This window comes from Xiphophorus maculatus, chromosome 6 (assembly GCF_002775205.1).
Source record: "Xiphophorus maculatus strain JP 163 A chromosome 6, X_maculatus-5.0-male, whole genome shotgun sequence".
Classification (NCBI taxonomy): Eukaryota; Metazoa; Chordata; class Actinopteri; order Cyprinodontiformes; family Poeciliidae; genus Xiphophorus; species Xiphophorus maculatus.
Genome location: NC_036448.1, coordinates 20,188,935 through 20,215,647, shown reverse-complemented (window position 1 = coordinate 20,215,647; position 26,713 = coordinate 20,188,935). Strand labels below are relative to the sequence as shown.

At 36.6% G+C, this 26,713-nt stretch overlaps 1 protein-coding gene and 1 long non-coding RNA gene across 2 annotated transcripts; both read right to left on the bottom strand.

The window, feature by feature from the left end:
* Positions 1 to 8,487: 8,487 nt before the first annotated feature.
* On the bottom strand, positions 8,488 to 18,906 carry LOC111608963. The gene is made up of 2 exons (XM_023335838.1): positions 11,304 to 18,906; positions 8,488 to 10,161 (listed from the first exon to the last, which is right to left on the bottom strand). The coding sequence occupies exon 1, from the start codon at positions 18,730 to 18,732 to the stop codon at positions 11,308 to 11,310; it is 7,425 nt and encodes a 2,474-aa protein (XP_023191606.1). The 5' UTR covers positions 18,733 to 18,906; the 3' UTR covers positions 8,488 to 10,161; positions 11,304 to 11,307.
* A 136-nt stretch (positions 18,907 to 19,042) lies between these two features.
* LOC111608987 lies at positions 19,043 to 21,259 on the bottom strand. Its single transcript, XR_002752953.1, has 3 exons — positions 21,188 to 21,259; positions 20,922 to 21,013; positions 19,043 to 19,385 (listed from the first exon to the last, which is right to left on the bottom strand). It is a non-coding gene; the product is annotated as an uncharacterized LOC111608987 (long non-coding RNA).
* Between the last annotated feature and the right edge of the window lie 5,454 nt (positions 21,260 to 26,713).

Here is a 26,713-nt window from a genome sequence, read left to right as displayed (position 1 = left end):
GCTGTACTCACCTGCTGGAGATGGGTATCTGCGCCAAAACCTCCTAACTATGATTAGCACTCTTAAAAAAACATAATCACCCAACAATCATTTAAAATGTGTTTTTAATATAATAAACATGAAAAAAACAGATTTATTTCCTTGAAGCATTTCATTCGGATACAAAGCAAAGATCCGAATTACTTGAGATATTGCAATTAAGTAAGTTGATAAGGAAAAAATATTTAGGATTTTGGATTTTCACGTGTTGGCAAGTTGTTTATATCATTCATCATATTTTCACCTTGGTCACACTGCGTTCTGGTTTCTTTGTCGGTATCTAAATAACAAAAGAAAGATAGTTTGATCAACAAAGGATCATCGACAGGTTCTGCCCCACATTGATGAGTACATTCAGAATTTAGCAGTTACTTTAATTTTGCTTTTTTTGTTTTTCTTGTTATGTTGTTGATAGAAAAAAAGCTTACCACTTTGAAAGAATTACAGGACCCAATCTTCCACCCACAGCCCATCCCTCTTTGAAATTTAATCCTCTCCTTCCCTTTGCCTTCTTCCTTCTGTGACCAAATGGAAAAGAAACCTACCATTTAATTATGTTATATCGGAAATGTAAATAAAATTCACTGCACTTTATGTCTTAAGCACTTCAGTGAGACTTCCTGTCATCTTACCAGATCAGCCAGCTGTTGATCATCTGTGAGGAGAGCAGCTTTCTCCGAAGACGTGAATGCTGTAGCGAGCAGAAAAACCTGCAGACACAACAGGCCCAACAGTAGAAACTTCTCCATGGCTGAGAAACTGAAGACTGTAAAGGTGTTTATATACACACTGGCAGCCAAACACATGCATGTGAACAAAGAGGAAGTTTTGACAGAACCAACCTTTCTCAATCAAATGGCGTCAGAGATTTTTCATCAATCAAACGTTTGTTACTTCTGAAGACATACAATATCTGATGTTTTTGGTGAAACAATGCAGAATGTGGAAATAAGGAAGTTTGTGTCTGTCTATCACAACACTTATTACTGTCAAAACCATGTTATGACCGATGACAAATTATAGTTCGAATATTACATTTCAAATATACAATTTTGCATGGCACATTTTTCATCAAGCTGCACTTTGGTTAATTGACTTTTAGACCTATTGACCTTAGGAGGAAATTGATGAATGCCTGATTATGTGACTGTGTGACTTCTTGAGGGTCACACAGACATATGCAGGTGCATTTTTTAAATTGTTGAAAATCACACAGTATGTGATTGACTTAATGTGTGAATAAAAACTAACATGGAAAAACAGTACTTGGTAGGAGACCTAATGTATTCAAATGTAAAAGTAAAAGCAGAAATGCTAAATTTGTTCATCACAGACTTTAATAATGAGAAAACTTTTTTTTTAAATGGACATTATCAACAAACACCAAAAAGAGTTACACTTAAACTACCATTCAGATAATCTGCAGGGTAAACCACTGCAGTTCTACCACAGCACCACGGCCATCCTGTTTCTAGATTTCTACCTTATTTTCTCTGATTTGGCATCTGTTATTACCATATCATTGTTGTTAGTTGAAGACAATGTTTTATATTTTAGTGTTCAGTGCATCATTAATTAAATAGGAAAGCGTTCCTTCAAAGTTTAAAACATTTTCATTTAATCGATATTTATATGTTGGAGCTTTTTTATTATTGACAGTGTTCTGTTGTATCAGATTCCTGGTCATAGTTTTGTTCTTGTTTTTCTAAGTGCATTTTGGATTTAGAACTTTATTTTAGTGTTTGGGTTCAATGTTACTAAACACACCACCCTATATATTCAGGCTCCCATTACGTTCCACGATCCTCTCAAGTCTCTGTATTGCAAGTAAGTATGTTTGCTTGATTTAACATTTATCAGAATTTATGCTACTATTAATTTTAATGCTAAAATTATTCATACATGTAAAAAGGATAACTTCTCCCAGCTACCTAAGTTCACAAACACTGCCTCATGATCACAGGCAACAATTTCAACTGGCCTATTTTTCCCCAAATACAAAATCCTTGGAATGTCCCAGATAAGTTTCCAACTTTAATTGATGTCAAACTAGTTTCATCAAAAAACCTGACTTTTAATTGACCATTATTTGCTTTTTTTCTTGGACAACTTAAGGCCTTCTATGAAAATAGTCCATGGCAGCTCGCCACTGCATTTTCAGTATGAAAAGGGTTGTTGAAGGGAATAAAATTGCAGTAATTGCTGAGATGATTGTGAAAGTGGTTGTCATGTAATAGTGAACTTGAATGTTTGTGCTGACATGGGCTGTGGCAAAATGAGTCTCAGTATTTGACTACATTGTCACAAAGGGGTGTGGAAATCTGAGTAATTGCACCACCAACTTCCCAAAATACAATAAGTGGACAAAACAACATCAATCTGTCTGTCTGTCTGTCTGTCTGTTTGTCCATCTAGAAATAAATTTGAACAGTCACAATCAAGTTGCATTAATGTTGGTAAAATCCAGTAGTGTGGACAAGAAAGCAAAGCAATTGTTTATTCTTATTTTGTTGTAGTTGAAATTCTACTAATGTGACAACCCTTGTGGGAATCAATATGATGAAATTAATTTCCAGCTTTTGCTTGTGACATTTCCACGTTTTTTTTTACTTTACATCACTAGTTTGCATCACCAGATATTTTCAGTCGACCAGTAAGTGTTTGTTAAAAAAAATGAAAAATATTGTTTTGCTCCTCATATTTATTTTCTTACTCCTTCTCATCTCATTAGATGCTTGGTGTAAAATCACAGCATGTCTTTCAGTTTGATCACACCTTTCCATTCTGTGAGATGTTGAGGTGAGAGTGTATGAATAATGAATAGCAGGAAGTCATTTTGAGGCACCAAAAACCCTTTTATTAAGACAATGCAGTCCAAATACACAAAACTTAAAATACAACAAAATAATATCCACTTATTAATCATTCAAGCCATTGATAAAATAATAACAAATGCATTTAGAACATGCTTTCATGACAGCATCTTAAAACTTGATTATTATAGCCAACAATGCATTTCTTGTGGAGTGGAGTAGTATGTAAACAAACTGGTTAAATAAACCTGGAATTTAACTAACTACACCCTACATATTGCAAAATCAGAATTTAATAAAAAAATGAAAATAAACTGTTATATGAGAAGATAGTATTTTTCAATAACTGACTTAACTTGACTGTGTTTTGTGAATGATTTTCTCAAATAGATATTTTATACAGTTTGACACTTTGCACAAGGGTTGAGGAATCAGTTTGAATCAGTGAAATTTGACTCCAAGACTGGACTCTTTATATAAAGCTTTTGGGAAAAAAAAAATTACAACAAAATTAAACCTCCACCAACATGTGATCAAACAAACATCAGTATATTTAAGGAATTTTGTAGAATCAATCCAAAGTGCTACAAGTAAAATCTCATTAGTGAAGATTGTCTATTGCGAGGTATTCAGAAATATTTAAATTGTTCGGGTCCAGCTGGTGGGTACTGTAACTTGTTTTCTTCTTTCATTTACCGTCTGTCTGAAATTTAAGTCAGACGTTTCGACACAGTGGTTTTGACACATTACTCCTACATTGTCAAAGAGTGGAAAATTCCTCTTGCTTTTCTGTTTTGTTTTGTCTTGTTTTTCTGCTGAAATCTCCAGCCTCAAAATAAAAAAAGTGCATGTTTCAACAGTATTGTGGACAGAAGAATGTGCTGTTTATATTTATACAAGGACCACGTGAAAGTGTGCCTTATCTTCTCAGTTTTCATAAAATCTTGACATCTCAAACAATGAACATGTACCCACATGTAGGCAGAGTTCCTGTTTTTCACTCTCGCGCTCTGTTCCTGTGGGCTTCAGCCGGTGCAGTGACCAAAAGGCTCTTCATTAAATACACTAGATGCTTTCCTCATTGTTTGCTAATATTTCTGTTTTGCCCTCTAATTATATTGGGACAATTTACTTGCCTTGTCACCGAGGATTCAGGCAACACTCCACAGGAATTTGTGTGATTTTGCTCCAGTCATTGTTATCAGATTTTCTCTCACGTTAAACTCTTAGTTGGTTAACCCCCTCATATCACTGCCATTATTGTTTCTTCCAAGATCACTTCTGCTGTTTGGTATCAACTTATTTTGACTGCAGGATGCCACCTAAACCATTTGCTTGCTCAACCTCTTTCCTTTTTACTATTCAGTCTGTGACCTATGAAATTGTGAAATATGTTTTTTACATTCCTGCTTTTGCTACAAACTCTCGAGCTCCATTTTCTCTCAAAATCACCTCTTTCATCTTTTCCACTGACTAAAGTGAAGAAACTTGATGTTTCTTTGATCTACAATAATAAGTATAGTTTTTTTGTCTTAGCTATTTCTGATAGTTTGTGTATTAAAAATAATCAGAAGAATGCGATGATATAAAAGTTAATTTTCATGAGATAAAAAGGTGAGGAGTGTGTGATTATTTTGCTAATTTATGTATGTGTATCAACATACATGTATATGCATGTGTATTGCATGCATGTGTGCAAGTGCATATGTGTATATGGAATATATGCTTAACAGATGACAGAAAGCCATACTGCTGGACGTGTCCCCAGATCATTGCTAGAATAGTATTCAGGTGCTCCATGGAGACCAGGGGGCTGGACAGGTAAGTGAGCTGCACTCCCTGATCCAACAGCAGAGAATCCACTTCATCAATGATGATGCACTGATAGCTACGATCAGATCTAACATCTTTCATCTCAAATATCTGGCGAAGATGATCAGCAGCGAAGGTTTCAATAGTTCCATAGATAATGTCTTTTTGGTAGCACTCCTTTCGACTGCTATCATCAGTTTTATTTGTGTTTGTGTCAACAGTAATGCCAAAGTACTTGTAGAAGTTTTCCCATTCTGCCGCATCTCTTTGACACAAAACAGAAGAGCTGGAAACCACATCTACCTTTTCACCCCTAAACACACGCAGTGCCGCAAACATTGCAATGACACAAGACTTTCCTTCCCCAGTTCCCATTTCCAGGAGCTTCCCAGTGTTGGACAAGGCCAAGAAGCACCAGCTTATCATCTGAGTGGCTCTGGGGCAATACTTTTTGTCAGCATAAACAGCGTTGCATAACACTGCCAAGACCTCCTGAAGATCAGCTATTTCTGTGCTGTGGCCGAGTTGTTTAGCCTTTTTTATGTCATTGTGTTTTTTGAGTTTACGTTTTTCAATAAGGTCTGTCACATGTGAAACTATTTTATATGATTTGTTCAATGTTTCCTCATCAATATCTTTCATTTGCCTTATTTCATTGAAAAGCATGTCAATGCTTTTGATTTTCTCATCTTCAAGGCTACTTGTTAAATGATTGATTAGATCCTTTGTTTCCTTTGACAAGGCTCTGTGATGTAAACCAACTCAGTTCCTGATTGACGCTGGCTGAACAGACAAAGCATTAGGATTAACTAAGCCTGGCTGTTAGCCTGGTCTTTTCAGGCTGCACAGGATAAATCATGGTAACTTTTGTTACCAGCCAGAATGCCCAGAATATCCCAGCTTTATCCACTATACTCATTATGTGAAACAGGCCTCTGCATGTTGTTATCAAAGACTCAGCTCATATCCACCACTATCAAACCACAAACATAACATCTGGCTACTGATAAATCCAAGGAACATTCCAGGAAGTGTGTTACAACAACATCCAGTTCTGAATCAAGATCTTTATCTTGGCCAGCCAGTTTTAGGACTTTTTTGTCCTATTCTGTATCTTTGTCCTTGCCAGTAATTTGTCTCTCAGACTCCTGCATTTTGGCTGTTTACTTTGTTTTTCTAGCTAAAAACTGCCAGACTAACAACCCTAATATGTTGCCATATTATGAGACCGTATCTGACTTATTTAATCTGAGGTATGGTAGAATTATTTAATCTAAACATACCTGTATCGGTCAGAGACAGGTTGTACCAGTATTATATATATATATATATATGTATGTATATATATACTATTAAAAAAAAAGAGGATCATTTAATGCTAGCTTTGGATAAAAAGTTTTGGCTCTTTCCTCTTTTCTCTCCCGAGTCCTTGGAGAGTGACGTTCTCCGTGGGTGACGTGCAGCGACCGCGTGCTGCTAAAACAAAACAACAACAAAGCGTGTTGACGTCACAGCTCACAGAGTTTAATTCCATACAAAGCAATCACAACAAAGCTGCAGAGGAACAGAGATATGCATTTTCTCATAAGAATAAAGACACACAAGGGGAGACAAACGAACATAAAACACAGACAAAAAAGGCAAAAAATAGCGGCCGCTCTCTCTCTCGGCGTGCTCCGTGTACGTAATTTTATACCAAACAGGTGTTTCCCTATTTAATATATGCAGTCAAGGCGTTCCGTTCTTTGACCAATTAGAAACTCCCTCAAGGACTCAGAAAAACTTGGAAACTCCCCTCATTATGGCAAAGGTGTCTGGTTTTTGTCTAAGTAAAAGGGCGGACCACTTCGCGTTCATCTCCGTCTGGTACGGGGAGAGGCGCCAAAAAGTCTCTAACCCCTATCGGAATGTAAATTTTATTGCTCTGTCTTCAGCGGGGGAGGAAAAATGCCCCGCTTGTTTAAATGTCTGCTATTGTCAGCTCCCACATGCTCAACAGAAAACTGTTCCAAATAAAAGTGTTGGCTATACCTTTACACATGTCGTATATTAGCTGTATTAAACACCAAAAAATAATCATTTTTCTTAACAATACATATATTGTTATTGTGATTCTTTTAACAGTGGAAACTGTAAATGTAAAAATTGATTCTCAGACTGTTTGTTATGATCACCAGACATTCCAAACATCAATCGGCAAAATGTAAAACTAATTCAGCAGCAATAACAATACAATACATGAACACAAAATGATAAATTAAATCAAATAACTGGACTTCTCTGTTGGGATCTGTTGTCTTTCTCAGAATTTAAAAAAATCACAATTAAAAACTTACATGCACCACTTGTTACAAAATGAGGACCTCCCAACTAGATCAGTGGGTGCAAAGTTCTTATCCCATAATGCACATACAACTGATGGTCTCAAAATGTCTGCTGATAATCCCTCTGCACTCATAGTGGAATAATTTTAAATTCTTCCATCTATATGTGAAGGATGTTTAATATTTTTTAAGAGGGCACTAGTGCTCCAAATTACTTCTTAAGGAAACCTCTGTCATAAGATCTGTGATCAATGCTGTAACTCCATTCCTGCCAGTGTTTTTTAACCCTGGTCCTCAAGGCACTTAATGTGCCTGATTCAACTGATTGCAGCTCAACAAACACCTGTTAATCAGTCATCAATTGAAATCAGCTGGACTGAAGCTGTCATGAAGTGCGGTGTGAAGTGTTGAGGCAGAACGCGGTGGAACCAGGATGAGATGAAAAAATTTGGTTTTAATGATGAGAACGAGGCGCAAACAAATCCAAAACAGTCCAAAATCCTGGCAGCACAACAGAGCGGAAGGCAAAGGCTCAGCACTGGTAGCAACAGGACATACGAAGGACAAACGACAACACATGACTGCTTAGACTAGGACCCGACAAAGACGCAGAGACACAGGTGACATTAAATACACAGGAGGTAATCAAAAGAAACGAGACACACCTGGGAATAATCAAGGGGAGACAGGACAACACGGAGACTCAGAGACACAGGAAACTCGAAATGAATACACAGAAAAACACAGATCCTGACTGAAGCAAGGACATACCTAAAACATGCAGGGCAGTGTGCCTTGAGGATCAGGTTTGGGAAACACTGCATGTAGCCCACTGCAGGAAGTCTCTGATTATTGATTTTAAAGCCCAGAGTGAGAAAATCTACACTATCTATGCTGGTTCTCTAGGTTGGTTTTTTTGGGGATTACCAGAATAGTTTGATCTATACTACCAAGTTATCTTTGGATTTATTTGGTCTTTGTGTATTCAAAGATGATCAGAAGAATATGAAATTTCCAGATTTCTAGGCTACGTTTTCTTGCTTGTAGCTTCTGTGTTCGGTCTCAGATCCAAAAGATGGAAAGTTTATGTAAGAAACTCATCAAGGAGGTAACATTATTCAAAAACAGCTGGAGAGAGATAGCCAGTTTTAAGGATAAAACTTTTATTACACCACATACAGTCCAGTCAGAAATTAACATGGAAAAGACAATATCAGACTTGAGTAAAAATTCCTTTACATCTTGTTTGTAAAGGAAGTCTGTCTACATCGTTTTAAACTGTGTGATTGTGAGCGTGATCATAGCAACAGGTATTTTGTTGCATATAACACAGTAGGAGTGTAAACGGTAAACCTTTTATGGATGCAAACTCGACTAAAACCCACCTGTTTAGGATTGTATTTGAAACGTAATCAATTACAAATTTATTGATGGAACCTGACATATTGTCGTGTTTTGATTGTTGATTCTATGTTGCTTTGTGTTTCTGCGTTTGATATGATGTAAAGCACTTTGAAATGCCTTGCTGCTGAAATGTGCTATACAAATAAAATTTGATTGATTAATTGATTTGTTTAAGATGCAAACAACCTCCTTTGTCTTTCCAAGATTCTTGTCATCAGTTTAAAGAAAAACATTGAACATCTTTATCACCTGATGAACACCCCGCATTTTAAAACAACATAAAAAAAATGGAGGGAAAAAAGGTTTTTAACAAAATATGTGTAAAAATATGTGTAATTTTAAAATTTTGGCTTTGTCAGCAATGAATGCGAGGTTCAAATGTGACTTTATCATCCTAGGTAAGTTACACAACTCTGCTTCTTTTCCACAGACTTTTTAATCCTTATATCATTGTGAATTATTTATTAAATGTGCAAATTATGGTCCAGAAAGCATAACATATATAAATCACCATACTCAGTTTATAACCTCAATGTATTAAATGTTTTCTTAAATTCAGTAAAAACAAGCTTTAAAATTTCATAATGAAACAATGACGATAGAAATGAAAATATATTTCCATTATACTACCAGACTGAAATATAAGCAGTGATTTAATGTTTTTACTGACACCATAAACAAAATACTCAAAATATTCTGTAAACTGGTCAAAAAATACATCTGAATATTTGAAGCGGATATTTAGATAAAAAGAACAAAATTGATTACTAAGGGTATTGAAACTTTAGCATATTAGACATTCAAAATACACTGCCACCTAACTAGTTAATTTGACAACCCCCCAAAATAAGTAATAAACTTACCAATAGCCCCAGATGACTAAAAACTTTACTAAATTGTAATAAAACACAAAAAAGCTACACATGTTGCATAGGTATAATAGTGTATATTGTAGTCTCTAACATAACATTTTTCCCCCCAGTGGCTGTATGCTTTTTATCAATAGAAAAGGTTAAGCAAGAAAATAGATTTTTCACCATTTTCAAGACTATAATCAGCAATGGCTACTTGAACTTACCTACATTTTGCATCTATTGTTTTTAGTCAAGATTTACAACAACAAAGAATCTATTCATGCCTGTATTTTGAATGTGATTCTGTTTTGAACACCCAAAAACCAGAGTTTCAGCACTTAAAACAATAAAACTATTAAAATATTTCAAGAAAGAATTACTTTATGCAAGCATCATGTCTATGTTTTTTTCTTTTTTACCATTTTCACAATCAGATTTTGTTAAAATTCAATAGTTGCTAAAATTCAGTTGTATAAAGTCATAACAAAACAAAACGATAAAATGTGAATATTTTGAGGAGTAAAATCAAATGAATTTTTATATTTTATTCTATGGGAAAAAATCTCTAGTGGGCAAAAATGATATTTCACAATTAACTTCAGAAAATGTCCTTAAGTAAATTATTCAGCTTGTGTAATATTACAGCCAAAATGTTTTGCTTGGCTTAATCTAACTTCCTAAGAGACAACTAAGAGAAACTTGATAGAAAGTAAAATAAAAACAAAAAAAAACTATACTATTGTTGAAATCAGACAAAAGGGACATCTGCAACAGATCTGAATTAAAAATAGTCCCAATTTGCCTGTAGAATTTGTTTGACAGTGTAATATTGTCAATAATCAAAGTCTCTCTTTGATGATCAGGCAGATGGAAGTTTCGATTCTTCTCGTTAACCAGCATCATCCAGAGTTTTCACTATGCAGGAAAAAAAACACACTTCAGTCAGTTAGGTCATACATGAAATAAATGGTCATATAAACATTTAATTGTTAAGCAAAATACATAATAACAGTCATAAAATATTATTGAAATATTGCTATGCTGAAATAGATGATTTATCATTGGTAGGTCACCAGATAAATAATACTGGTGAAATTGTTTGTTTTTTACACTGTGCCACTTTGCTGAGAGGCTCTTTATTTCTCATGGATATATTGACTTACTATGCATATAATTGTTTATTAGTCTGAACGGTGTATTTCATAAAACTCAAAAGAAGTCTCTAGTTGTGCTTATTTGACATCCACTTTCACTTTAAGATAGGAATTTAAAGACTGTGGTCATCTCTCCTAGGATGAAGGTCTCGAGTAAAGAAGGCTTTTATCAATTTTTTTAAAATGGTTACGCTCTTCCTTGTAGGCTGCTGCACTTTATTGTAACTTTTGAAACAACACATTTACACCTGTCTTTTGGAATGTTGTGTGCCTTTGCGTACTCTATAAATAGCTCTGGTTGATTCCAGAGCCAATTTGTGGCCCTGCTGTTGACAGAAAATACAGTGAACAATGCTCATAATAGTACTAATACTTCTTATCACAATAATGAACTATTTAGCAGTTCATTGAGGTTAGGATTGGTTAGCTTTTCACGTTGAACTTTCTGACATTGACTATACCACAAACTCAGCAAAAAGAGCCATCAAGCATAACATTTTAAGTACTTCATAAATTTAAATGATTATTTATATAGAAAAGAAGTTTTTTGTGTTGTCTTTTTACACTTGATAGATGGAGCAATATGATCAATCTATATGTTTCATTTTGAAATTTATTTTTATGTCTATTGACCAGAGACATTTAACGAATTTTCTAGAAGTTTACTTCAAATGGAGTTTCAGAAAATGTCATAGTGCAACAATGTAAAATAATAATGTAAAAGACTAAAGAAATTAACAGTAAATTATTTACAAAAGTTTGTTTTTCTTCCACCCACAGTATAAAAAAACATGAAAATTAGATGAATTCAGAATTATAAATGTCTATTTTACTGTAAATTTCTAGTTTACTCTTTTTTGTGAGCAAATGATTGTTTGAAAGAACATAAAAAAATATTCTTACCTCTTCATGTCAGGACGCTGGACACCTGTTTCCTGTGTGGATCATTTTTATCCTTGTAGCCCTGGGTGTTGATCCACTGTGTGATTGTTGTTTGATGGTCATTTGTCATGACACCCTTGCCTTGAAGCAGGCTGTACCATTTCTGTACCATCTGTGTACTGTTTTCTTGAAAACTCTTCTCAAACATGGCAACCCGGGTTTTACTCTTCTTGTTTTGAACATTCTCGGTGTCAGTCAGCTGGCATCTGAACATTGCACTGAATGTCATCAGTTTAAAGGTTCCAACAACATCATCTTTGCTTATCATGGTAGCTAAGCATGATTTTAAAGCTTTTGGCTCTGGAGAAGATATATCATCAACTACATCTTTAAGGCTGCGATCAGTTGGTAACTTTTGGCCTTCTTGTTTCTCCACACCAGAAGTTTTGCTGGTATCTGAGCCAGACAGATATTTTCTCGCTTGCAACATTGCCACAGCCAATTTGCTCTTCTGGTTCAGTTTGTTAGCTTCCACTATGGTACTGTTCGAAGGCTGCTGATTTGCATTGACGGCTTTTTCTACTGCTGGAATAGCTGTTTTTTTCAAATATCCTTTGTACTTTTCAACCGTTCCAGTTATTTTCTGCAGCAGGGTTTTGTTTTCCTTTATAATTCTTTCTGGTCTACCTGCCTCTGCCATGTACCAGTCTCCTCCTCTGATTGTTTCGGTTAACTCTTTGCGCTTCATAAAAGGTTCCCATTGCCCTGGTTGTTTGAGGAGCATGTTGACCTCCACAGATCTCAGGCGGTTTGCTTCAGAAGCAATCGCTGAATCACTGGCTTTTGGTTTCATGCCTCTTGCCATAGCATGGAACAGAGAACTCTTTTCTTTGCTGTCTATGCTCACTGCCTTATTGTCGATGAACACATCATAATGACCGTTAGGGTTTTGGGTGCTCTTTGGCCTGTAGATCAAAGTCACTGTTTCACTGGCAGATATGGTGCTTGGACTAACTTCCTGCATTTTGGTGAGTTTTCCATGCTTGTTTTCTGTAAGAATAACAACTCTAGTACCAGTGGCTTCAGACAGGACTCTGATATCAAGAATAGTACCAGCAGCTTTGTTATTCTTGATCTTTTCAGCATGTGATCTTGTGAGTTGACCAGCATTAGCTGAAAGTTTTGCATTTGGATTTACTGGCATATTTACTATGTAGTTGTTGAGTTGTCCAGCTTTAAGTTTTTCCTCTGTCCTCTCACTCTTTAAGCCGGATTTGACATGTCGCCTGATGGCCTCATGTGCTTCGTTCTGTGCACGAGAAACAAGGTGACTGAAAAACTTCTGCTTAACCACCTCTACCAAGGCATCAGCCAGTAAAGTACTGAGGGTGTCAGCCAAGTCTTGTTTGAATATTTTCAGCATGTCAGTTTCTGAGAAAGTTAGCTCATTTCGCTTCACTTTCAAAGGTTTTTCTTTGATAAAAGTGTTCAGTTCTTTCTCAAAGTTTGAGAAAAACTTGTGGGAGAGGGTGAGTACTTCACCAATAGCATCTCCTGCAAGAATAAGATGGTGGCTAGTTTGAATAGCTGTCAAAATTACACGAGTTTTTCCTTTTGTGCCTTCTGTTGCGCTGTCAAGCACTTTGATGATTGATGAATTAAGCTTGTTCTGCCAACTAAGGTCTGCATATAATGGTTGTAGTGCAGTACTCCCCAACTGTTTGTAAATGGAAAGGAGGTCTTTCTTTCTGTCTTTGTCTTCCAGGACCTGGCGCAGTTGGTCTTTATATAGAAGATCTAACAGTATAACATTATCCACCAATGTAGCCAGGGGTTCTTTTTCCAGGCTGCTTTTCACATCTTTAACAATTCCCTTTGTTATTTCATTTTTGATGCCTTTTAATATTTCTTCAAGTGCTTTCTCTTCTGCTTTCTCAAGTCCGTAAAACAGTGTTTCCTCAGCAATTGTTTTTACTGTATGTTTTAAAGCATTTTTCATGTTTGTCTTTGTGACGGTGCTTAAACTCTGTTTTGCCTGTTTGGAGAGAAACTTTGGCAATGCCTTCAGTTTTTTACCTATGGCTTTGATCGCTGCTTTGGCAGCCTTGAATCCCTTCGAAATTAGTTTTCCAACTCCAAATGATATTATAGAAACACCGATGGAAATGGCTTTTCCGATAGCCCATTCTTTCCAGCTGAACTCTCCTGTCACCATGGCTGTAATACCTTCAATGCAGTCAGATATTCCTTCTGTGATGAGACCCATTCCGATTTGAGCCAAGGTACCAACTGTAAATACAGTGAGCAGTGCTCCAGCAACAATCTGCAAAACTCCAAGCAAGAAAACCACCAGTCCTTCCCAGCAGAAACGAGGCTTCTCCTCAACAGAAAATACATATTTTAGACCGCGACTGTAGAGGTTATCAGCTTCTAACTGGAGAGCTTCATCAGCATCCGACACCAAGGAGAAAACAGGGGATTTTTTGACTATTGCATCCCTCCCTCTTTCTTTGATTTCATCAATCTTTTGGATGGCCTCAGTGATGTTTTTATCAAAGAACCTGTACATGCTGCACTTGGATGTCATCTGTTTTTCAAGGCTGGATGGTTCACCTTTGCCTGAGTCCACAGTGGCCATTTTAATGAACTGCAAACAGACAAGGCATTCTTCACTCAGATACTTGATGGACTCTTGTGCCTTTTGTAGGTCTTCTTTGGCTTGAGTCAGGTAGTCTCCCTTTGACAGTTTAATAGTGCAGTATGCGTGACTGTAAAAAGCGATGGCTGCCCAACTTTTGTCTTGATTCATAGCTTTATCAAACAGCCTGGCACTATTTTCCCATTTTTTATCATCCAAGAAAATGTTTCCAAAATTGATGTAGTGATAAATGCTTGAACATGGGGAAGTTTGAGATGAAGACTCTTGCCTTGCCACAGATAAATCCTTCTTTAGACTTTGGTGAAGTTCACTTTTCTTCTGGTGATCGATGTCGTCTGATTTAATTTGGAGCCAGATCCCCCAGAACTCATTCATGATGGCAACAATAACTTTTCTATCATCTCCATCTGTTTTCTTGTAAATATCATGAAGAGTCTCACAGTACTCAGAAAACAGCTCCTCACGTAAATTCATCTCAGAAACGTCATTCATCATTGAACTTATCCTTTCTGCTGCAAGTCTGTCCCTCGTGCTTTTGGCTTCCTCCAGAGACACAGCTGACCTGAAGTCATACTGCAGGTGTTCAGTGCATGTAATGATCTGAGCAGATCCAGGTTTCCCTTTTCGTGCTGTTCGACCAAAAGCCTGGAGTTCTACTCTGGTGTTTTCAGAGAGGAAGGAGAGGATAACAAACAGTCCTCCATTACTGTTCACCTTTTTGGACACTTTAATGTCAGTGCCACGCCCAGCAAGGTTTGTGGCAACAATAACATCCCCAGACTCCAGCTCCTTGTCTATTTTGCTCAAACTTTCTTTATCACTGCGACTGTAGAGGATGATTTCACCTTTAATGCTGCTCTTCAGTTCTTCATAGATCTCTTTGGCTTTGTTGATAGTTTCACAGATCACCAGGGCGGCTCTTCCCTCTCTGTATGAATTTGAGGAAATCTGAGACATGACAACTCCTTTTATTTCTGATTTCCACTCTTTCGAAGTTTTTTTCAGAGTTCCTTTGACCTCATATAGTTTTTTCCTGTTGAATGTTGGCATTCTGCATGCAGATAGACTTGGATATAAATCCTGCAAAAACAGAATGTCCTTTTCAGTACCAAGAGTTCCTGTAGTTCCATATATTTTGCCATGGTACTTTTGAAAAAAGGAGATGTTAGAAATGTAGTTTGTCACTGCTGAAATTGTGCTCAGTTTGACTTGATGCTTAATCTCCACAAACTGCTGCAGACCATCACCCCATTTCTTATTCAGTTCAATGATGCCAGTGGATCTGAAGTCTACTGGACAGATATTCTCATTTTCTACAACATAGTCCCGTCCTTCCTTCAACTGCTTTGCCAGAAAGGCATTCTCCACCCACAAAGGCATTTTGGTCTCAATGAGATTCCTCAAGAATCCAGGAATGCTGATTTTGTCTGTTTTGTCTGTGCATGGAGTGTACTGAATCTTCTCTGAGATTAACTCTGCAATGGGCTTGATGAGGACTTCTTCTGAGTTGTAGAGAGGACAACACAATCCTTCATCCAAGACAAGAAACTTTAGGTCTGGTATTTGATTTGTGTTGTAAGGACTGAGTTTTCTTGGACAAAGCAGTCCTTCATCATTTAATGTGTAAATTGTAAAACCGTAGGGGACATACTCCTCCATTTCTTCAAAAAAATTTATCACAGCTTCTTGAGTCACAATTTTCAGCTTTTTAAGGATATCGTTCTTGTCTCCCTTATGGATGTCCTCTGTAAATCCTTGTGGTACAGTGTTGGTTTCTTCTGCAATATGTAAAATGTCCAGTGGATCATTTATTTCACTTTCTTCTGTGTTTATTGAGTCAAAGATGGCCCTGAAGAATGAAGCAGGTGGACCCTGTACAAATGTTTGGTGTTCTGATGACAGAAAGCCATACTGCTGGACGTGTCCCCAGATCATTGCTAGAATAGTATTCAGGTGCTCCATGGAGACCAGTGGGCTGGACAGGTAAGTGAGCTGCACTCCCTGATCCAACAGCAGAGAATCCACTTCATCAATGATGATGCACTGATAGCTACGATCAGATCTAACATCTTTCATCTCAAATATCTGGCGAAGATGATCAGCAGCAAAGGTTTCAATAGTTCCATAGATAATGTCTTTTTGGTAGCACTCTTTTCTACTCCTGTCATCAGTTTTATTTGTGTTTGTGTCAACAGTAATGCCAAAGTACTTGTAGAAGTTTTCCCATTCTGCTGCATCTCTTTGACACAAAACAGAAGAGCTGGACACCACATCTATCTTTTCACCCCTAAACACACGCAGTGCCGCAAACATTGCAATGACACAAGACTTTCCTTCTCCAGTTCCCATTTCCAGGAGCTTCCCAGTGTTGGACAAGGCCAAGAGGCACCAGCTTATCATCTGAGTGGCTCTGGGGCAATACTTTTTGTCAGCATAAACAGCATTGCATAACACTGCCAAGACCTCCTGAAGATCAGCTATTTCTGTGCTGTGGCTGAGTTGTTTAGCCTTTTTTATGTCATTATGTTTTTTGATTTCTTCTTTTTCGATGAGTTCTGTCACATGAGCAACTATCTTCTGTGATTTGTTCAGTGTTTCTTCATCAATGTCTTCCATCTGTCTTATCTCATCAAAAAGGGTACCAATGGTTTTCATTTCCTCATTTCCAAGGCTTTTCCCTAAATGCTGGATCAGATTTTCTGTTTTATATGACTCTAGTAAACTAATGACAGATTGATTTTTCTCATCTGTCCACTTGGAAGACATCCTATATGTTTCCATCAAATGTAAAATTTTCATGATTGAAATGCATCCCTCACCATGATGGTGATTGATTAATGCTCCAAGAAGGTTGAGGAGTTCCAGTGGTGACCAAAGATGTTTGTCTCCAAGATTTGAAACCATTTGAAAGACTTCAGTGGTTTCTTTACTCGAGGCTCTAATTTGCTCTGAAGATGCCAAAATGCTGTCTAAGCACCATGTTTCAGCAGTGGACGTCATACTTTTTCCGCCTTTATTTTCACTGGTAACCACTTTGAGGAGATTCTCAAGAAACGTCAGACAGAACATGTCTTTAGGAAGAACTTCCTTTCCACTAATCTTCTTAAGGATTTTTACAATTTGTGCTTCTGTACTTGGACTTTCTTTTAAATTTGACTGTAGAGCTTGAAAAATGGCCTTGAGGAACCTCTCTCTGTCTTCCATGTTTTCTGATCGTAATCTTCCCATGAGGTTTTGCAGGGCTTCTGCAGAACAAGCAAGAGATTCGCTATCCGTGAGCCTTGGCAGATCAAGAGTTTGTGATCCAATAAGACATTCTTCTTCAATGATAAATCCTCGTATGAGATGAGGAATCTGAGTTTCAATGACCTCTTTCCAGTACATGAAATAGTCAGACACAAAGTCTTGAAGTGTACCATAGATGACATCAGCTTCATAGATCGTCATAAAAGTTGTGTCAGTTTGTTTCTTGATATTTGTTCTGACAGATATTCCAAGGTTTTTGTAGAAATCAGACCATTCCTTAACTTGAGTTTCAGTGTCATTGTCAGAGTTTAGCATAATGTCCACTTTGTTCCCCATATAGAATTGTGCTGCAGCAAACAGGGCAATGACACATGGATCTTCAGAAGAAACCAGTTGTGGTATGTTTGTCTTCCCGGTAAGCACCAGCACACACCACTGCACCATGTGTTTCACTGTGGGCCACCAACTCTTTGCATCAAAAACTGCTTTGCAGAGTTGAGACAGACAGTTCTGCAAATTCTTTGTATCAAAAGTTTCAAAATTTAAAGATCCCTTGGGAGCATTTTCTGAAACCTGGAAAACACCAGTGATTACTGTTTTTATCTCATTAATCCTGGAGTCATCCAACTTCTGTGACATTTTTATGTTTGCTAGAGCTGCGTCTAGACTGCTTTCATCCCTCTTTTTGAGAATCTTATGGAAATCCTGATAGAAACTTTCTGAATTAGCATTGTCAAGAGCCTGAATAAGAGAGTGTCCAGAATCATCCGTCCAGCTTGGAGATATGTCATAAACCTCGACCAACTTTAGGACTTTTGCTACTGAAACATCTTCAGTGCATTTTAATGAGAGTGCTTTGAGCAGATTCACTGCCTCCATTGGTGTCCATTGGTCTATTTCTACAAGTTCAAGGATCATCTCAGTTGATGCAGAGTGGCTCTCTTTACCATTCAGATTGACAAGAGTCGACATTAGAAGTTTCAGACATTGAATTTCCATTTTTAGGACAAACATAGAGGCTTTGCCAACTGTACCATGCATGGATGAAATGAGGATGCTCAGGAACTCAGTTGCAAAAAGCTGCTCCACAGTGAGCTCTGCCTTGGCCCATTTCTTTGCTATAATGACTGCATCAGCATCAGATTTGTCCTTGTCACTGATGTAGTACATCAGAGTAAGATACAAGGCTTGGGTCAACTCAAGATTCTCAGAAATATTGGATGCTGATTGGCTGAAGGACCCAACTAAGGACTGCACATGATTGGAGATATTTTCTCGAGAGACCTCTTCTGGTATCTCTACAGACAGCGCACACAGCTCTGTGATGTACACCTGAGCGTGCTGCAGGGTGCTGGCAGATGGCGGATCATTTATCCATTCATCAAACAGGAGTGTGTCCAGAGCTGAGAGGATCTTGCCCAGCAGATCGGCTTTTGGAGCAGTGAGAGTAAGATCAGAAGCTTCTATGTCACATTTCAGAGAGATAATTTCTAGAAGCTCATCTTTACCCCCGTAAGATGTATAATCAGCTTCAAATTCATCCATGTGCCCAATCAGAACATTATGCTTGGACTGCTGCTCTTGCCTATTTCTCTGTTGTTTCTCATACTGCTCTTTGGCTCGTTCCTTTGATTCTGATATTCTTTGACTCAACTCCTCTTTCTTTCTCTCCTCTTCTTTCCTTTGTTGTTCTTCTTGTCTTCTTCTCTCCTCCTCTAACCTTTTTCTCTCTTCCTCTGTCTTTTTTTGCTCCTCTTTCCTCCTCTCCTCCTCTTGTCTCTTTCTCTCCTCTTCTCTCCTTCTCTCTTCCTCTTCCCTTTTCCGTTCCTCCTCTCTCCTACGTTCCTCCTCTCTTCTCCTCTCCTCTTCTCTCCTTCTTTCTTCCTCTCTCCTTCTTTTTTCTTCTTCTTCCCTCCTGCGTTCTGCATCTCTGATCGGCTTATAAAAGCAATCTGGACACTGGTATTGATTATCACAGCCAACTTGTCGGTAGTATTCCCCTCCATTGAACACATACACATGCTGCCCATGGATGACATCTTTTCTTAAATTATCGAAGGAGTGACATGGAGGCAAGACTCTGTTACACTTGTAGCACCTGAGCCTGTCGCCCATGTTCGCTTCTGATGGTACGTTTCCCATTTTTAAACATTTATTTTTAACTTACGCAACAGTCAGGTTGTGCAACAGGAGTCTACCTGAAAGATAACAAGAAAAAAAAAACATCTGTTACATTACAAAATCACATTTATAAATTGGTTTTGTGCAAAACCTATTTATGATATACTTTGATTAATTTGATACTGTCTCCAAAATACTGGCATTTGGCACTTGAAGGGTTTAAAAAACATTTTTGAAGACTCTTTCTCAGAGTCTAATTACGTTTTTTATTATCTTACTGGAAATACCATAGAGAAACACGTCAAATTCTGATGAGAAATCTCATAATTACAACTAGCACAGATTATTACAAAAAATACACTTTTTTGTGTTATATGTACTTTTCCTAAACTAATCAACTAATTCATTAAATAAACTAATATTGGTTTTTATAATTTTTAAATTCTAAAAAAATTATAACGTATTTATTACGTTAAATAAAACATTTTCTCATAGACAGCTTTGTCTTATTAAATAAAGAACTACAATTGTGTCAGTTCATACCACACCCGGTTTGTTAATGTTGATTAAAGTGGGTTCAGGTTATTTTTTTCATTTTTATGAAAAGAAAAATCTGTTTTATATTTTCAATAGAAAATAGATTTTTTTCTTTCCATGACAGGACTGGATAGTGCAGTTTGAGTCAGTGCAGAAGGTTTCTTCACATGATGAGGCAATACAAAATAAAAAATGAACAATAGCCTAAATTATGATGAGAGTAACTGCTTACATACTGAAAAAAATGTTTTCCATTGTTAGACAAGCCTCACACACACTTGGACAAAATAGTTGGTACCTCCATGTTAACAGAAAAACCCACAATAGAGATCAAGATCAAACTTTCACAAAATCATTCAAAAGTGATTTATATCAATATTTTATTGTTTCCACTTTCTGGCTGAATTCAAACTTTTAGGAGCTATGGCACAAGAGTGAACTCATGTTTGTTTGGGTGTAGAGTGACAGAGGAATGTCCCTGGCATTATTCTGCTACATTAGTAATAAAATGTTGTTGTGAAAGTTTGATGCAGAGATAATAGTTTCTTTAAAGAAATGCTTTCACTTTGCCGGCTAATATTTCATTAAAAAACAAACAAACAAAAAAAACCCAGACAAAACACAAAGTAACAGTGAAACTTCATCTTATTGTGAGAAAGTGTTAACATTTTATAGGTTGTTGAAGATGCCTTTCTTATACAGAGAAACTGACTATTTAAAATAAGTCATGAATGATTAGTAAATCAGGAGGTTACTGTTTAGTAACAGCAAATATAAATGCAATATGTTCAAGTAAATATAAAGATGAGATTTTTACAGGGACGGTTGTCTTTCAGTCACATGATTTGTGGTTTGTTGCTTTGCCTTGAAGATTTTAATTTTTTTAGCACATGCCACTGCCACACCCCTGAAAAAACTAATCTTAAAATGTATGGATGGCAATAGAAAACATATATTCTATATAAAGTGGAAAAGGCAATGGCAGGCTCTGTGTGAATAACTGGTTTAAAAAGGATTTACATCGCGCTTTGCTGGACCTAGGATGTGTTAAAAAAAAGCAAAGTAAATGATTTTACCAGCAGATGGATTGGCTCAGAGCCCAGTAAGAGGATCCTTTGTTATGAAAGTGCAGTTTGACAAAAGCGATGACAGAAGCCACTTCACAGCACTGAAATGAGAGGAGAGGTAAATTAGCACAGGCAAATATTTGGCTGTGCTAAGTTTTCAAACTTTTCTTAATGAATTTTAGATAGCCTCACAAATTTGTTGATCTGGCAATGACAGTTTGACAACAACTTGCAATCATGCATTAAATTAAAATGATTCAATCATTTTGCAATACCTTCATCTGAAGTCTTTGAGCACAAAGCAGGTGAACTTGAACTCGAACTCAAACTCAAACACTCCCTCTTGTGTGGTGTATAGATCAGTTCGACGTCTGTATTTAAAGGAGAGCCAGGTCCAACCACGCCTCCCGAGACTGTAAAATGACTTATGTAGTATCTTAATAGTGGCATATACTGTATTTTCTCAATGCAAATACTAAAATATCAAAATAACTTTGATGTGATTCTTAAGTCTCTCCAAACAATAAAGCCCAAGTTAATGTGGGTGTAAATGTATGCATGCTTTTTGTATGGATTAATTGCAGTCAAATATTACTGGATAATAATGCATGTTCTGGGTTTAAATTTTAACAGACTTCTTGGTACAGCCCTACACAATTTAGAAAATTGTTGAAAAGCATGAAGTAAAAGTCCTTAACCATCTTATAGCTCTGGACATGGACAGGTTTTCAAATTATTCTGACCATGTTTTCACCTTCAATTTTTAAAGTTCAAAAAGTGAATAACCTTTACTGAATGCACTGATTTTTACATTGATCTATATTTAAATTGCATTCTTTACATTATAAGTTGATTTTACCCACCAGTAGTTTTAAATTAAAGGCTGAATAAACAATCAAGTAATTTGATAACTTTTATTTATTTGCTTATCAAAACTTTTGTCAACAACCTGCATAAATTAGATTCTTAAATGAAATGGAGAAAAAGATATATTTCACAACTTTTTGGACTTTAGACAAGTTTACATTCAGGCTGAACTAGACATAAGGTCACCCTATCTGAGTATAAAGATAAAAAAACATGACAGGTCAAGTTCTGAGTCAAATAGTATGCACAACTCCTTATTTGGAAAATACAGGATTTAGAGATTTTGCAAAAGATGATCTAAGACAGTTTGGATGTCAAAAAAGTTGTAAATTGACTCAGTACAAAACTGAAATTCCTAACATTTGACTTGCGTAATATCTTAATAGTGACATATGTCACTATGTCACTTAAAGGTGTCTAACTTACACAACCAGGACTGTAGCTGGGTTTCTGCAACTTTTTGTAATTAATTCACAGAGGAAAGGCAGCATGGAAGCAGGACAAAAGTTGCAAATTGAGCTGGTAATAAGATTAGTTTTCATAAGGACAGGAGCCGTTTTAAAATACAATGGACCATTGTCCTCTTTCCTCAAGGAGTAAATTATTGTCAGTGTCTTCTGTAATCCAGGTTTCCAGGTTAGACACCGAACAAAAAAAGAGAGAGTTAATACTTTCAATAAACAAATAAAGTGTTTTATGTTGCCAATTAATGAAGTCAGGTCATGTAATTTGAACAAAGGGAATGAACAACTCAAAACAATAAGAATCATCTTCAAAACTAGAGGAGCTACAATTACCCAGTTGTCATCTGGGTAACAAAGCAGGATGCATTAGAACAGATACAGATGCTGCTAATACTATTAAATATTACTTTGTGATTATTTTTGTTCATGTCCTTGTTCACCCCCTGCCCTGGTGACTCTTTTATATTATCCAGCATTGTGTCTTTCTACTTTCTTTGAATTATCTTTTTCCTCACTCTACCAATTTTCACTCTTTTTCTTCTATGTGTTATTTTGTCTCATTTATCCTTTTTCCATTTTCTTCTAATTTCTCTTACTTTCTACACTATGGCTAAGTTGGGGAAATAGAGCAGAAGTGATGACGAGACTTAAAACAGATACTTTACCAGATATCAGAACAACTACTAAAGCATGGGGTTAATAATTGTTGATGATGTTCACACACTTATGAGCAAAGTCTTTGTTTGGTTAATTATTGATGAAAAGATCACAGGTAGACAAAATCTTTGGACATTTAGTCATCTCTGTGTCTCCCAGTCTTGCCCCTCTAGGCAAACATTCAAGACCCTTTTACAACAAAAAAACTGGAAATCAAGCAAGAATAACCATCATTAACTTTTACAGGCTGAGATACAGATACGGCTTAGACAAGGACAAAATTCTTGAGAATCTATTTAGCTTTTTGTCACTCAGTCTCGCCCTTCTAGGGAAACAGCCAACCCCTTGTTTCAACAAGTGTGATATCAAAAAAGCCAGGAAACACAATCTGCTCTTTTTTCAGCTCTAAACTTTGTGGTAAAATAATTGTGACTTCACTTTCTCCAATAATTTATCCTGGATCTGTCATATTAATCAAACTCCACATCTGACAACTGGAACCACTTTAGGCCTTTTGGTAACTGATTTGCTCTGTTAACCCTGGAAGAAAAGGATAAAACTTTTAAATATAGAAGCTCCATAAAAACACTAAAACAACTGAAGGGGACCCATTAAGCTTCCTTGAAACAATTTAGGATAGATTTATTGGTTGTACATGACACATTGATTACCAGTTGGTGACAAAATGACTCAATAATGCTCATCATTGAACAAAATGCTCCTAAAGGTGTTTGAATGAAAATTGCCATTAAATAAATAAGTTTTGTGGTAAAAAAAGCCTGAGAGATATGGACTGAATTTGCCTGTTTTCTTTCTTTTTTGTTTTGCCGTGGTGTTCATACATGGTACCTTGGCAAACTCTCATACAATTGTATCTTTGCTTTAACATGTTTAAGTAAAAGAAGAAGAAGAAAAAGATAATCTGACCTTGAGGATTATTACCAAGAATCACAAATTCTTGAGAACCACAATCTGTCACTATCTCTGCCAAATTTTAAATTGAAATCATATCTTCTCTGCTCCCAGTAATTATCTTTCTTTTTATTGGTTATTCTTTTCCAGCTATCCTGCCTGTGTGGATTTGTTTCTGTGGATATGATTAAAAGAAAGCAGTGTGCATTGAGGACCACAATTTAAATTAAAAAATATTTCGTTTTCCAGTTTGCCTAGATAGGTTTCATGGGCTCCATAACCAACATCATTATGATGTGTTAATTATTGCCTTCTTCTGTTTTTATGAGGAAAGTAATCTGGATTCTTGTCTTGTGAAACAGACATGAACCTACATGTATATTAATTATTGTCTTCTTTAGTTTAGATAAGGACAGTAATATAGGCTCCTGACTGGGGAAACTGAGATATTTATTGAGAATTTTTGAAAGACCAGCATCAGCAGTCCATTTTTAATGTTTAACTGCTGTACTCATAAATTAATAGATTCATATTATGTAATTTTAAATTGAAAATGATAACAAAAATGTTGACTTTAGATAGCTGAGTAAAGTTTATAATAAAATATATGTGTACTTACAGCCTCACAGTGATCTTAGTTTATCTTTTTAAATATTCCAAAGAAAAATAGAAACCAGGAAAAATGGATAAACTGTGATTTGAGATTCCTTCACAATTTTTTAAATCTATTTTGTTAAATAAAGAACTTTGCAATGAAAAAAAAGCAAACAGTTCTTATATTTTTCATATCAAAGCACACACACTACAAATTTCCTTAGGATAACACATCTTCTGGCAAGCAGTAAACCACATAGCATTCTCCTTGATATTATTTAATAAACAGAAAGTTAAATTGTAGAGATTTATAATAAAAACTAAATACATATGTTGTGGGTAGATCAAGTAATTGTGCTTCTTTCTCTCTCTGGCAATGTCTTTATCCAACATTGCTTTATATCCTAGCAGATTTAATTCACAGAGATGTTTCAGACCATGAAGTCCTTCATTCATCCGATTTTTATTTTTGGATTTTCCAATTTTATTGAAGCAGTCTAAAGTTCTTTAATTCTCCACTAGATGTCCTCAATTTTCCACCTGCTCCTTCTTTTTCTAGGTATTCGTTCTCATCTGCCGAATATTTTTTAGGAAAGGAAACAAATTTATTCTAAACAAAAAACAGGGGAAAACTTAATCAGCTTCTAATCTCATCAAATATAATTGCTGTCAAGAACTCTAATTTTAAAACCAGCATTTACTGTGGTTTTGTAATAGTACACTTTATGTACTGCGATTTTTTGGACCTGCAGCTCTTCTACTGTCCACCAGATGTCCTCATCTAACCAACCTGCTCTTATGTCTTTCACATCCGCTGCTTTTTGCAGGACATTTCCAATGAAGGAAATAATTCAAAGACCTAATCCTATATGGCAAAAAACAAATGGAAAAAAAGACGGAAACCTTATCAACTACTAATCTAAACAAACAGGTCTTTCTCTGACAAGAACTCTGTGATTTCAAAACCAGACTTTTTATTAAATAGGATTAAAGACGCAGTTCTTCAATTGTCCACTAGTTGTCTTTATTTCATCGTTCTGCACCCATCTCCAAGTATGGCGTTCTAGGGTCCTTTAACTCCCGCCACGACAATTTAGCTGACCTTAATATTTCCTGTGTTTCATTTTGGTCATTATTGTTAAACTAAGTGTTGATGTGTGTATGATAGGCGTTTCAATCGGACAGTTATGTATCGGTTCAATACGGGACGAACATTTAACGGCCAAATATGGGACGACTCCGTATTTTAAGGGAAGGGAGGCAACCTGATTCAGGGGTGCTGAGATACAGTCTTAGGGGTGCTAAAGCACCCTAAAACAGACCTAGATACGCCACTGACTCTTCCATCGATACTTCAATGTGTAATATGCTGTTTTAACACCAGATGGCGCTAGATCTCCTAATGGGCTCTTTGCACCTGCCGCGCTGACGTCACAACCGCATGCGCAAATGCGGCACTCTTTTTTCCGCTTTGTTACCATGACAGCTAGAAAAGACAAAGTCTGAACATTGCTGTCTTCCTAATATAATGGGCTTTTAAGTTTTCATGGATTTCCAAGCGGTCCTGAATTAAGAAGACGGTGGCTTGTAAATATTCGTTGCTACCAGTTAAAGCTAACACCGCACAGCAAAGTTTACAGCCTTCACTTCACTCCGGATCAGCTTCTTCAGCCTAAAGAAGAAGGTAAAGGAGCCTCCTGTGTTATTTCAATTAAATTACTTCTGTATTCAACCTGAAAAAGCGAGTTTACGGGAAGGAGAGAGCAGACCACAGCCAGACAACTGAGCTAGTGATCCGCCTGTACACACTGCTGTAAACACCGTCCTGCTTCACAAGAATCATGCAAAACTAATAAAGCGAAGTAACACGGAGACCTTAAGGAACACGGCCATATTTTTCTAAAAGCAACAACTTTGAACCTGAACAGTCAGCTGAACTAGAACTCCGACACCAGAGCTGCTCTACTGTTAAGCTATGGGCTTGTTGTTCCTCAGGCTTCAGAAGCAAAAGGCCTGAACCGTAAAATCCCCGTTACTTGGTCTCTGACACTAACGACAATAAACGCACGTAATATACTTGAAAACAAGGTAAAAATATTGTCCGTTAGAATGGATGAAAAATGTTTAGATACATTTTTACAAGAAAAATGTCTAGCATAAGCTAAAGCTAATGTTAGCCACAAAGTTTAAAGAAAGTAAAACTCATCTTCATATCTGTGTATAACGAGGCGAACATCTTAAAACCTTTCTCCAGATTACTTGTCGGGGCTTCGGATCGATGTTCATCATTAATTGTTACCTTGGACA